Source organism: Solanum lycopersicum, chromosome 1 (assembly GCF_036512215.1).
Source record: "Solanum lycopersicum chromosome 1, SLM_r2.1".
Classification (NCBI taxonomy): Eukaryota; Viridiplantae; Streptophyta; class Magnoliopsida; order Solanales; family Solanaceae; genus Solanum; species Solanum lycopersicum.
Window position 1 is genome coordinate 65,027,673 of NC_090800.1, and position 12,326 is coordinate 65,039,998.

Here is a 12,326-nt window from a genome sequence, read left to right on the forward strand (position 1 = left end):
TTAATAAATTTATACCAAATTCGTTTTGTTTTAAATCAATTTGCGTATATTAATTTGACTCTTTTTCCCTTTTGATTTGAGTTTGGGCCTCTGCCTTTTTGTTCCAATGGCCCATCCTTTTTTTTACTTTCAGCCCACTTCATCCTTTTCCATTTGTTCCCAGCAGCCCACTCCTTTTTTTTAAGGAAAAATTAGTTAACTAGTCAAAAAAAACAACTTATTTAGTGATAATGTACATACTTTAATAATATTATTAAAAGTGTCAAAAATGTCATTATTTTTAAAAATGTATAATTATTATTTATATTATCAATATTTTCTCTATCTGTATTTGAACAATTTTTTTTCTCTCTCATGAATTATATATATTCATATATTTAAGGAATTTTCTCTCTCTTACTAATTATATTTATTAATATTAAATTTATCACATTCCCAGATTTTAGTTGTTATTTTAATGTTATATATCTTTAAATGTACTTTCAAATTTTTAATGGGATTGTGTTTTACATGTTTTTCAATTTTTAATAATAAAATATTTTATCTCCATATAAAAACTCTTCTTGTCACGTTTTCCCAACCCACTTTAACTGACAACTTTAACGTGTATTTATGTTGTCACGTTTTCCCAACCCACTTCAATATACAACTTTAACGTTATATCCCTAAAAATGTATTTTCCGAGTTTTAATGTGTATGTTTTACACGTTTTTCATTTTTTAATAATAAATGTTTTATCTACGTATAAAAACTCTTCTAATTATTCGGAACAACTTTTTAGGTGGGATTGTATTTGTGTTGTCACGTTTTCCCAACCCCCTTTAATGGACAACAACTTCCAATGCCATATATTAAATTTATTTTAATAATAAAATATTTTCTCTCCCTATAAAAACTATTCTAATTATTAAGAATATCTTTTTAGTTGGGATTGTCATATATATCCAGATTTTCTATATTTGTTATGTCATATATATCAAAGGGAAAATTTTTAATAGATATTCAACAACTTCCAATGCATAATAATAATTTTTCTCTCTCTCTAATTCAAATAAAAGATTTGAACCGAAACAACTTCCAATGCATTAATAATATATTTTCTCTCTCTAAAACAACTTTTCCAAAATTATTTTTTCAGAATATCTTTTTTTAATTTTCAACTCTTAATCTTCCACGATTTTTGTTTGGATTGCAGGTTATCTAACTAAAATTATTCTACGGACACAACATATTCATATATCATCAAATCCCCAGATTCGCGCTTCAAATTTTTCAAATCCGAATTTTTCTACTTCATTCTCAAGTAATTCCGTTTGAAAGTTTGTTTGGAGATTCATATTGTGTTGGTTATTTGATGTTATTCATATTACTTTTTGATTACTTACTTATTTTTTTTTTAATTTTCGATCTTTTGTTGTTGTTCTTAAATTATTTTTTAGGGTTTCGTAATACCAAATTCAATATTCAATGGATGCATTCAAAAGAGTGACTAGAGGTATTGTAAAAAAAATACACAGTTATTCCGAGTTTCATAGTTTTTTTTCACTCAATAAATAAACAACAATGTAGGTTCATCATCTAAGTCTAAGGAGTGTGCAAAAATGGCTGAAGAGGTGCAACATCCCACAGTTCATGAAGTTGAATTAGAACAATTTTTTGGAGAACAGGTAATTTTTTTTTTGCATGTGTTGTTTATTGGATGTTTAGTTTATTTTGTTTAGTAATTTTTAAGATTGAAAAAAATACATTTTACAATGAATTTGAAAGTGTATTTGAATTGTTTAGTCCGTTATAGTCTCTATGTATTTTTGTATTGGAAAGTTTTTTTGACTATTTATGTATTGTATTTTGCATTCTGTTCATATTTTTTGTATTAGTTGTCAATGCAATAAATAATTTTTTTTGACTATTTATGTATTATATTTTGTATTCTGTTCATCTTTTTTGTCTTAGTTGTCAATGTAATATCGTATACATTTGTAAGTGTGTTTTGAATTTTCATCTTGTTATAGTTACTTTTTTTCATAGTTGTAATGTTTTTTGTATTCACTATTATAGTTGGCACGTATTTCTGTATTTAGTATGTTTATTGTTTTTTTTGTCAATGTTACATATTTTATAAGTTTGTAGTTCATAAATTTATTGTAGTTTTTGTATATATGTAATGGGAGTTGTATATTGTATTCTTTATTCCACTGTATATACAAAAAAATTCGTTTTATATTCTTTTTTTTTGTGTTAGGTTAATGTACCACATATTTGTTACCATATCTGTTTTTTTTTTGTATGTTGTGCTAAATGTGTTGATTTTTTATTTATTATCATGTTTTTTTGTTCTGTTATTTTAGTATTATTTCATTTTTTGGAATTCAATATGCCAGGGGACTTCTTATGCTTGCAAAAAGCTACCAAAAAAGGCACCCCACATTCACTGTATAGTAAGTCATGACATTAAATCCAAGTTGACTGACAAGCTTACACCGGAGCAATATAATTTATTTTGTGAGAGTACGTGTTTTGGTCAGTATATGAAAATTAGAAAATGTGTTGGGCAAGGTCAAATTCACAGGTGCTGTATGTCACGAGAAGTGGAAGGTAGTAGTAAGCAGGCTCTTTTAATCAAAGTAAATGGAGTTATTTTAAAGTTCACAATTAGGACGTTTGCTCTTATTACTGGATTAAACTGTGTTGGTGTTGTAGAGGATTTCAAGTTTAACACAGAAGAACCTAACCGACTTATTGTTCAGTACTTTGGTGGTGATGAGACCATACGTAGATCTGATTTGTTCGATAGGTTCAATGATAAAGTTTGGGTTGACAATGATGATGATGCCATTAAGTTTGCAATATTATATTTCATTCATATGTTTGTGTATTCTGGCGAGAAGAGATCATTGCGAATTCCTAGAATTCATTTTGATTTGGTTGAAAGTGGTCGGTATATGCATTATCCTTGAGGCATAAAAGCATTTGAGTGGTTGCTACAGAGTATCAACAAGGTTTTGACTACTGATGGTCAATATTATAGAATATGTGGTATGCCTGTTGTCCTTCAAATATGGATATACGAGTGCATGGGTAAGCGTCAGACCAATTTTGCACGGAAAATCAGTGATCGTATCCCCCGTATTCTAAACTGGCAAACAGTAGGAGCACAACCCCGATTCAAAACCTTGATGAAAAACACATTCAATGATGGTAATAGAGAGGTATTGTATGTAATTATTAAATTTGTATCTTTGTTATTGTATTAATTCGATGTATATATTTTATTATGTTAATTATTATGTTTACTATCGGTTTCAGATTAAATGGAAGAATGTTGTCCCTTCTCTAATGGAAATCGCTGTTCTACAATTGCCTCCTGAAGGTCTTCACAAATCAACTGAAGGTGTTCAAACAGAGCCACATCGTGATATTGATGAACAAGTACTTTCTGGACAGAATTCAGATGATGATTTTGTCGACCCACCTCCACCTTCAATGAAGGTTACAGGTAAAAGAAAAAAGGGGCAATCAGTATCTCCTGCTAAAACGGTACGGAAAAATGATTCAAATATGACAGATCAAATGGAACAGACTGAAAAGATCGATCCAGTAGCGAACCAGAATGTGGAGAAAGTTGGAATTAGAAAAGTTGTGCGGAAGAAAAAAAAATTGTGTTTTAAGAAGAAAACCACTCCCACTTGTGTGCCAACAAAGGATTCCCAAATACCATCTATAAGTGTGTCTCATGAACAATTAATGAGGAACGAACTATCTGAGTTACGAAAGGAGGTATATACTGTTTATACATATGTTATTTCAATATATTTATTCAAATAATTGCAATCTGTAAAATTTAATCATATTGTAAATGTTTCAGGTTAGAGAGGAGTTTAAAGACATACGGAAGTTGATAAATGATAATTTTAATATCATTATGTCTATTTTGAAGGTTATACAATATGCTAAATTTGTATGTTTAATTTTTTTTTTATTCTTTTTGTTTTTTTTTTAATTCTATGTTGTAATTCAATATTTACAGGACCAAAAAAACAATGACAATGCTGGTCAAGGATCACAACCTTTTACAAGTCCAATTTTATCTGAAAATCAAAACCAGGTACACACAACTCATTTTGAAAATAATTATTTATTTTGTTTGTATTCTGTATTCAGTATTCTGTATACTATAATATATATGTCTAATATTAATTTTTTCCTATATTTGTAAGTACTTTATTTCTTTATCCATAGTTTTTAAATGTATGTTGATTGTTTTTATATCAAATATATTTTCAGGACAACACAAACAATCACAATGCTGCTCAAGGACGACAACATTTTACAAAATCAGTTGATTCAGAAAATCAAAATCAGGTATTCTGAATCTTATTTTTAAAATAAAGATTACTATTTTAGTATTCTGTTTTTCTTACTACATTTTTGTTTAAGATACATTTGTATTTTTACATGTCATTAATATTGTATTTCAATATAATTTTTTTTTGTATTTATGTTGACTTCTTTTGTATCTGCATGGAATGAATGGTCTGTTTTGATGATGAGAAGTCGGAGGGCCATGAAAGCTCAAATAATGGCAGCGAGGAAGTTTTTCAAGTATGTTCATTATAAATTTTGTATTTTCACATGGTTTAACGATATTTTATCCAATCTCCTATTTTTAAAGGATCATTCAATTTTTGAAAATTCAAATCAGGGAGACATATCCGATGTTGCTGATAATCAAGTATGTTTTTTAAGTCTAGATATTTATATAGTGCATTTGGGAACATTGTTAAGAATTAACATTTTAATTTTTTTAAAGGTTGATTGTGACAATTCACCTGTGCGTAATCTGATCACTGTAGATGCTGGTTTTAGTTCGTCTAAATCAATAATCCCAAGTGTATGTTGTTCTACTTATCTAAACTAATTACTTTTATTCTTATTAGTATAATTTGCTTTTGAATAATTTTTTTTATACCTCAGCCATCATTTGTAAGGCCACTTGTTTTTGAAAGTCAACATGACTTTACACATCAACATGACAATGATGAAGAGGATCAGTTCATATTTCCTACCCCTATTCAATCTATTGTTCCCTTGGAAGGGTCACCACAATCACAATTTGAGTTGGATGATTCTCTAATGCCAAGTCTCAGTGACATAAAAAGTAATCGTGCTACTGACAATACCATTAATTCAGAACGGAGCATTATCATGCACAATCAAAACACAAGCAATGAAAGCTCAAATATTCAAAAAAAAGGCTAGCAAGGATAGTCAGAATCAAAAAAGTCCTGTTCACACACCATTACATGCACATAGAATTAGACGTCCAGGACCTTTCAATACATCCCCATATATTACATCATTCAGCTCATCTGCAGGTATAAAGACATAACAAATTATAATGTATTGAAAATCTGATTTATATATGTTTTTTTCTAATTTTTGTATATGGTATTTTATTTTTTAATTTAACATGTACATCAGGTACTTCATCGGTGCAACCAGTTATTTTTGAACTGAAACACCCTTTCATCTTTGATCTAATTTCTGGCCATCGTGATATCGTTATGTGGGATGCACACCGATCATGGATTCGCGAAGGCCTTTTTGCAAAACATGAGAACAAGTAAGTATGTAATACGAATAATAATATAAAAAAATGGTATGCTGTTTCATGTATTTTAAATTTTTTTAGTATATGATTTTTTTTTTGTATTCATGATTATTATTTTTTGAAGCTGTTTTGCATAATCTGTTTTATTCTGTTTCGTTTTTTCTAATGTATATTAAACATGTTAGTGTATTTTGAATCAATCAAATTATTGAATTCTAATGTATGTTGTTATATAAATTGTTTTGATACAACTCATATATTTTTCGTTAATCCTTTTAAAATTATGTGTTTTAATAACAATATAAATCTTTATTTGTTGTTATACTGGTAATCTAAATTCTGATGCATATTTTCAACAATTCATTAGATAAAGATATAATTTATATGTTTCCATGTATACCTTTTATTATTTGTGTACCTTTTTATTTTTTGTGTATTTTCTTTAGACGTCGTATAACTACTGTGTACATATTGTATACCTTTTATTTTTGTGTATTTCTTTAGACGTCATGATCAGGATCGATACAAGAAGGGTAAAGCACGCATTCCTGTCCCTTTTGACTTTGGTGTTGATATTGTAGACAATAAAAATTGGTTCTACAATTTGTACTCAAAAGGACAATTGTTGAATGATTCGGTAAGTAATCACTGTAGTTATTTAGTTATTATTCTTTGTTTTATTGTTATCTAATGATTTTTTTTATTGTTCAGCATATCAATGTTATATTTTATTATTTGAGAAAGAAAGCAAAGTATGATGTGGACAGCAGGTATAAATACACAACTGTGGATTGTGTGTTTACGTCCAAAATTTCATCAATTTGGAAGAAGTATGAAGATTTAGATAGTGATGTACGTTGCGCTGCTGAAGAGCATTTTATAGGGGATTACATTAGAGGGTACAAAGTTCATGCCGGCATTCCGTGGCATTTGGTGGATCATGTTCTTATCCCTGTAAATGTAAAGGAAAAATTTCATTGGGTCTTGGCCGTACTCTCTCTTAATGATAGACGTGTATACGTTTATGATTCTTACAGAGCGGCAGGTCATGATGCAGCAATCAGGAACGAGGTTACCAAGTTGGCTCAACTCATTCCGCTAAAGTTGACTATGTATGATTATTACAAGAATAGAGGCTTAGATAGATCTGTTAGTCAAGAGGAGAATGAGTTATTTGAGATTGTTTTCATAGACAACATACCTCAACAGACCGGTGGCAGCTTGTAAGTTTTATTAATTCTGTTGGTCAGTTTTAATTTATTTCGTATTTAAATTTTAATTTTATATTCTCATGTGTTATTCAGGGATTGTGGTATTTATATGCTTGCCTTTGCCGAGTGGCTGTCTTATGGTCAAGGAAATTCAAGTGGTGCATTTGACATAATGTTTTTAAGGGCAAGATATGCAACACTTCTTTGGAATTATGCTAAGCAAAAGCAAGACAACGGAGCCATTAGTGATTATGAGGCACCCCCTAGGCATGCAATGCCTCAATCTGTTCGTGTTGTGTCTGATCCAATTGAAATACAGTAGTTGTGCTTTTGTTGAAGATACTTCTTTGTGTTTTAAAACTAGTTAATTTATGCTTATTAAACTTTTATGTTGCTTTATAATTTGCATATTTATCATTTTGATTAACTTTTATGTAGCAGATAATTCTGCATACTTATCATTTTGATTATCTTATGTTTAGCAGTTTATTCTGCATACTTTTCATTTTGAATTTAGTATATATATATTATGTTAGTTTATTCCATGTGTTGCAATTTTTTATGTTGTATTCATCGCTGTTCTATTATATCATTAATTAAGTCACTTACCTGCAGTTGTATTGTTTATATTAAAATATAATTTATTTTTAAATGTGCTCCCATTAGTTGTATTATATAGTGTCAAATATATTTGTTTATGAACATTAAATAACAGTTTCTCAAGTCATTTTTTTCAGTTTTATTGCATATACATATACATATTGAAGAACTGGTTACTATATTTTGTATGTTGTATTCATAGTAGTAAAATTGTTGTATTACTTGTAGTTGTATGTTTTGTATTAAAATATAATTTATTTTTAAATGTGGTCACATTAGTTGTATTATATAGTGTCAAATATATTTGTTTATGAACATTAAAACACAGTTTCTCAAGTCATATTTTTTAGTCTTATTGCATATACATATACATATTGAACAACTCAGTTTGTTGATATAGAGTGTGATAGGCACTTATATGGAGTGACCTAACAAACGACTTTTGTTTGTATACAAGTAAATACGCGCAAACGAACATATTCTGATAAAATATTATTCATTGAAAATCATGAAAACATTTCTTTCAGTAATAAACGATAAATACGAACACATGTACATTTATTTTTCAAAACAAATTCAAATATATCTAACTATTCAGTTCGTGGTCCATTCCTGCATGATCGCCTATTATGTCCCTTTTGACCACAAGTACTACAAGAATTCTTGTTCTTCTTTCCATATAGCTCACTGTATGTTTTATCACGAAGCTTTTTTGGAGGCCTACCAGGTAATTTTTTGAACTTTGGAGGCTTAACTATTTCATGCTCTACATATGCAGGCACATTCCAATCTTTTTGATCAGGTAATGGATTTATTGGATTAGCATATGTAACAAGCAATGTATTTGGCTTGTAAAGGTCTGAACAATACGGTTCAGGATCAAGAAATTTCTTCTTCAAAACAGCCCAGGCGTGCGAACATGGTATTTCATCCACTTGAAATCTCCTACATGTGCAAGTTTTCTTTTCAAGACAAACAATAAATGTTTCCCCTTCATGACGAACACTGTGCACATAATTACTTGTCGCAACTACCTATTACATAAAGTTAAAAGGAAGTTAAATCATACCAGTTATATAATCTTTAATTTTTATTGAATTAAATACAAAATACAACAATTTATTGGCTTGAAATACAAAATACAAAATACAACATACCGTCATACACAGTGAAAGTTCTTCATTTTCAGCGAGCATTTCTTGTGCTTTACCACAACGTGTCGTGAATGTATTAGAAGCAGATGTATGGTTTTTGAAATTCCATCGACCAAACATTTGTCTAATTTCCTCAAGAAAATCATATATAGGTAATTCTCTTGCTTCCACAAGGCATGCATTTATGCATTCAGCTATGTTTGATGTCATCACAGTGCCTCGATCAACTGGTGCATATACTCTTGCCCATTTGTCATAACCAGCCAATTCCAAATAATTCTTCACCCTAATATCAACATGTTCTACTTTTTTCATAAGTTCATTAAATTCAGAGAGTTTGTATGCCTTTGCCATTGCATAAAACACTTCTGAAAGACTGTCATGTGACTTTTTGTAAAGTGTCTTCACATTCTTCCAAAGATGAAACGTGCACGCATAATGTGGTATATTGTATATCCTCGAAACTGCTTTTATAATACTCTCGTTTCTGTCGGATACAACACACATTTTATCCTTTAAACCATGAGCTTCTCTAAACTGTTCAAAAAACCAAGTCCAAGATGCATCATTTTCCGAATCAATAAGACCGTATGCTAGGGGCAATATATTTCCTGAACATATAAAGTGCAAACATTAGTATACATATCGTCTAATACAACAAATACATGTTTAAAGAATATATTATTGTGCATACTTCTTTAAAAAATATAAATATATAATAGTTACCTGCTCCATCCAATGTGCTTGCAGACACAAATGTGCCATTATAAGTCCCTCTGAGATGGCTGCCATCTACTACAACTATTGGCCTACAACTTTCAAAACCTTTTATGAAAGGAAACAAAGCTATAAAGACATATAGAAATTCATTTTCTTCCGTCTTCTTCAATCTTATATGCGATCCAGGATAAGTGGTGTCCAATATGTATAAATAACTGGGTAATTTACTATATGAATCTGATGGTTTCCCCCTTAAAGTATTTATTGCCTTTTCCCTAGCATTCCATGCCACAGAGTAAGATACGTTTACACCAAGTTCGAGTCTAACATCAACTTGTATGTCTTTCGGTGTCAACTTTCTTTTATGATCAACTAGCTTGGGCGTTATTATCCCTCCAACAAGACTGCTTGTTGCTTGTCTCTGACTGTACACCTTATCTTTTAATGAACATGTATGTTCATCTACAAACTTTCTAATTCTAAACATTCCCGATTTATTGATGTTGGAAGCCTTCATTATCCATCCACAATTTTCTGATACACAAACAAGTGTATAACTGCTCGAATTACAAAAGAAAATAAACAAATAATTTAAGACATGATATTATATAAAATAATTAATATAACAACAAAAGCTAAAATATATTTAAATACAAAATACCTTACAAAACTTGATCTTTTTGTCTTCCACTGAAATCTATTATCAATGGCATATTTCATTATCACAGCTTTTAATGTACGTTTATTCTTATAAACTTGATCCTCAATGACTTCTTTATGATTCATATTTCAGATAATAGAATTACTTAACTCATCACTGATTAGTGGTGCACTAATAACTATTTCTTGGTTATCAGTTGTACATCTTTCGTTTATCATACACAAGCCAATATCTTCGTCATAATGAGATCTACAATGTATGTCACGATCATTCACAAATACAGTTACACAAATTGGATACTTTGCGAATTCCCGAACTTCTTTCTTCAATGAGACATATACTCTCATTCCCATATCGTTGTGTATCTCCAAAGGTGCAACGCTACCTTCTATTTTATACTTAAGTTTCAATCTGTTATACCTCAAATCTACGCCAATCTGATTAGCAACTTCATCAATCAAATCTTTATACGATGCATACTCTTTAATCATAATTGCCTCAGTTGTGTAATCAACATAGCAATTATCTTCAGTCCAATGTCCAGAATGCTTTATTATAAAAGCAATGCTTCCCATATATGCTGAATAGGAAAAAAAATGTCAATACTAAATACTCAAATAATGACATAATCATTATATTGTATACAGAATACAAAACAACAAAGTTACAATCGTAATTCAAATAAAAGATTTGAACATTATTATTTGTCTAAAAAACTGAAGCATCATATAAGTATTCTGTTTGATATACTGTTTTGTATACTAAATTTGAAAAAACCACATCAAATCAGAATTCTATTATATAAAAAATATGCAACAAATCACAATCAAATACAAAACTTTTAACGAGTAAATAAATAAAACATACCTGAATTTCGAATTTTCGTTTTTGTTTGTTTTCAAAAAATCGTTTACCCAGTTTATATGACAAAACAATAAAATCGAATTTTTTTTCCCCGGATGAACATCGTGAACAATGGCTACATATATCCTCAAGATTTTAAAAAATTGTAACTGATGTAGAGAGTTTTAAGCATCTGTTACTTTTTATAATTATTCTCTCCCTTAAATAGCTCTAGTTTATTATATAATTAAGGTATTCTTTATAATTAAACAAAATAATTAAAATACAAATAAAATACATAATAATGTAACATTTTGACATTATCACTAACTATTGAAATTGTTGACACTATACCCTATTAAATACTAAAATATTGACATTTTGAAAAATTTCCCTTTTTTTAAAACCATCCAAATAATCAACCCAACATACATTTTAAAATCCAACCCAACACACATTTTAAAATCCAACCCAACAAACATTTTAAATTAACCCCAAGCCCATTCTGCCGACCCAACCCAATTCCATTAAATACCCAACCCAAACCCAATAACCCGACCCGATCCAAATTCCCTTTTCCACTTTTCTTCTTCCCCTTCCCAGCTCCCCCATACGCGACCCCAAAGTCTTAGAAAAACAAACGCCATTTCCATAAAAACGCCAAAACAGACCCAGAAAAAGCAAATTCCCAAAAACAGAAATCCCTTCCCTTCACGCGACAACATTCCCGCGACCCCTTCCCCACGCTCTTCTCCTCTCTCTCCCCCTCTCTCTCTAGCGCGTAGAAGAACGAGGCAGGGCAACGGATTCTTGCAACCTGCCCTCGCTCGTATGACTCTGTGGCACTAGACGATGAGAAGTCATCCTTTTTTGTCCTGGCGATTGCGAGATGATGACACATCACATCGCAAGGACACCCGAACTCATCTTGACCATCCTTCCCTCCTTTTCGTTTCAAGTATGGAGAAAATTTTCAGAAAAAGGATGCTGCTCTGTTAATGGAAAAGAATTCAAATTTTGAATTCGAATGGGCCAAAATTCCTTTGCCCCGCCTTCTCCTCGAAAACCCTAGTTGTTCTTCCTATTTAAACTCCACTTTGCTTCATAAATGGGGGTTAGAGAAATTTTTTTGGAAAGTTTGGGTTCAGAAAAAGTTAGAGATTTTTGAGTTAGAAAATTCGATTGGGAATTTTTGGAAAACTCTCTTGACTGCTGTGTTTGTTCTCCGAGAATGCTAAACAAGGTTTTGGTTTAGGTTGGAAAATCTGGGTGAGAAAGTTCCTGGTTGGAACTTTTGGATTCGGAAAATTTCGCTTCAGGACTCATAACAAATTTCTCTATTGTTCTTCTTCTGTCCCGTTTGGAGAAGAGTTTTTCGACCTATATTAGGGAGGTTTTTTAGAAACACAATAGATAGAGATATTCAAGGAGTTTAAACAAAAGCGGAGAACTACTTTCTGTTCTAGTACCCGTGACTGTAGCTTCTTTCGAGACGTCTTAGTGGTGGATGTCATCGATGTGCTGCT

General features: G+C 30.6%; 3 protein-coding genes across 4 annotated transcripts; 2 read left to right on the forward strand and 1 right to left on the reverse strand.

Annotated features, from left to right (window-relative positions):
- The first annotated feature begins 806 nt into the window (after nucleotides 1–806).
- On the forward strand, nucleotides 807–4,394 carry LOC104646623 (uncharacterized). The gene is made up of 6 exons (XM_069298131.1): nucleotides 807–1,495; nucleotides 1,570–3,209; nucleotides 3,307–3,777; nucleotides 3,866–3,937; nucleotides 4,028–4,105; nucleotides 4,285–4,394. Exons 2-6 carry the CDS (start codon nucleotides 3,039–3,041, stop codon nucleotides 4,369–4,371), a joined length of 879 nt encoding a protein of 292 aa, XP_069154232.1. The 5' UTR covers nucleotides 807–1,495; nucleotides 1,570–3,038; the 3' UTR covers nucleotides 4,372–4,394.
- Nucleotides 4,395–4,582: 188 nt separating this feature from the next.
- On the forward strand, nucleotides 4,583–7,646 carry LOC138348606 (uncharacterized). 2 transcript variants are annotated; one of them, XM_069298124.1, is made up of 7 exons: nucleotides 4,586–4,732; nucleotides 4,811–4,891; nucleotides 4,975–5,375; nucleotides 5,482–5,623; nucleotides 6,116–6,248; nucleotides 6,323–6,834; nucleotides 6,916–7,646. In XM_069298124.1, the coding sequence occupies exons 3-7, from the start codon at nucleotides 5,228–5,230 to the stop codon at nucleotides 7,142–7,144; spliced, it is 1,164 nt and encodes a 387-aa protein (XP_069154225.1). In that variant the 5' UTR covers nucleotides 4,586–4,732; nucleotides 4,811–4,891; nucleotides 4,975–5,227; the 3' UTR covers nucleotides 7,145–7,646. The 2 variants fall into 2 exon arrangements, with proteins under 2 accessions (XP_069154222.1, XP_069154225.1); XM_069298121.1 differs by having other exon boundaries at nucleotides 4,583–5,375.
- A 366-nt stretch (nucleotides 7,647–8,012) lies between these two features.
- LOC101249572 (uncharacterized) lies at nucleotides 8,013–10,082 on the reverse strand. Its single transcript, XM_004229037.2, has 4 exons — nucleotides 9,958–10,082; nucleotides 9,303–9,853; nucleotides 8,580–9,187; nucleotides 8,013–8,456 (listed from the first exon to the last, which is right to left on the reverse strand). The coding sequence occupies exons 1-4, from the start codon at nucleotides 10,080–10,082 to the stop codon at nucleotides 8,013–8,015; spliced, it is 1,728 nt and encodes a 575-aa protein (XP_004229085.2).
- Nucleotides 10,083–12,326: the final 2,244 nt, after the last annotated feature.

Coding starts and splice junctions, on each gene's coding strand:
- LOC104646623 (XM_069298131.1), top strand. CDS start 3,039: ATGCCTGTTGTCCTTCAAATATGGATATACGAGTGCATGGGTAAGCGT. Junction 3,778..3,865: donor TATCTGAGTTACGAAAGGAG/GTATATACTGTT, acceptor TAAATGTTTCAG/GTTAGAGAGGAGTTTAAAGA. Junction 3,938..4,027: donor TCATTATGTCTATTTTGAAG/GTTATACAATAT, acceptor CAATATTTACAG/GACCAAAAAAACAATGACAA.
- LOC138348606 (XM_069298121.1), top strand. CDS start 5,228: ATGAAAGCTCAAATATTCAAAAAAAAGGCTAGCAAGGATAGTCAGAAT. Junction 5,376..5,481: donor ATCATTCAGCTCATCTGCAG/GTATAAAGACAT, acceptor CATGTACATCAG/GTACTTCATCGGTGCAACCA. Junction 5,624..6,115: donor TTTGCAAAACATGAGAACAA/GTAAGTATGTAA, acceptor GTATTTCTTTAG/ACGTCATGATCAGGATCGAT.
- LOC101249572 (XM_004229037.2), bottom strand. CDS start 10,082: ATGAATCATAAAGAAGTCATTGAGGATCAAGTTTATAAGAATAAACGT. Junction 9,188..9,302: donor AAGCACATTGGATGGAGCAG/GTAACTATTATA, acceptor TTATATGTTCAG/GAAATATATTGCCCCTAGCA. Junction 8,457..8,579: donor AACTTTCACTGTGTATGACG/GTATGTTGTATT, acceptor TTTATGTAATAG/GTAGTTGCGACAAGTAATTA.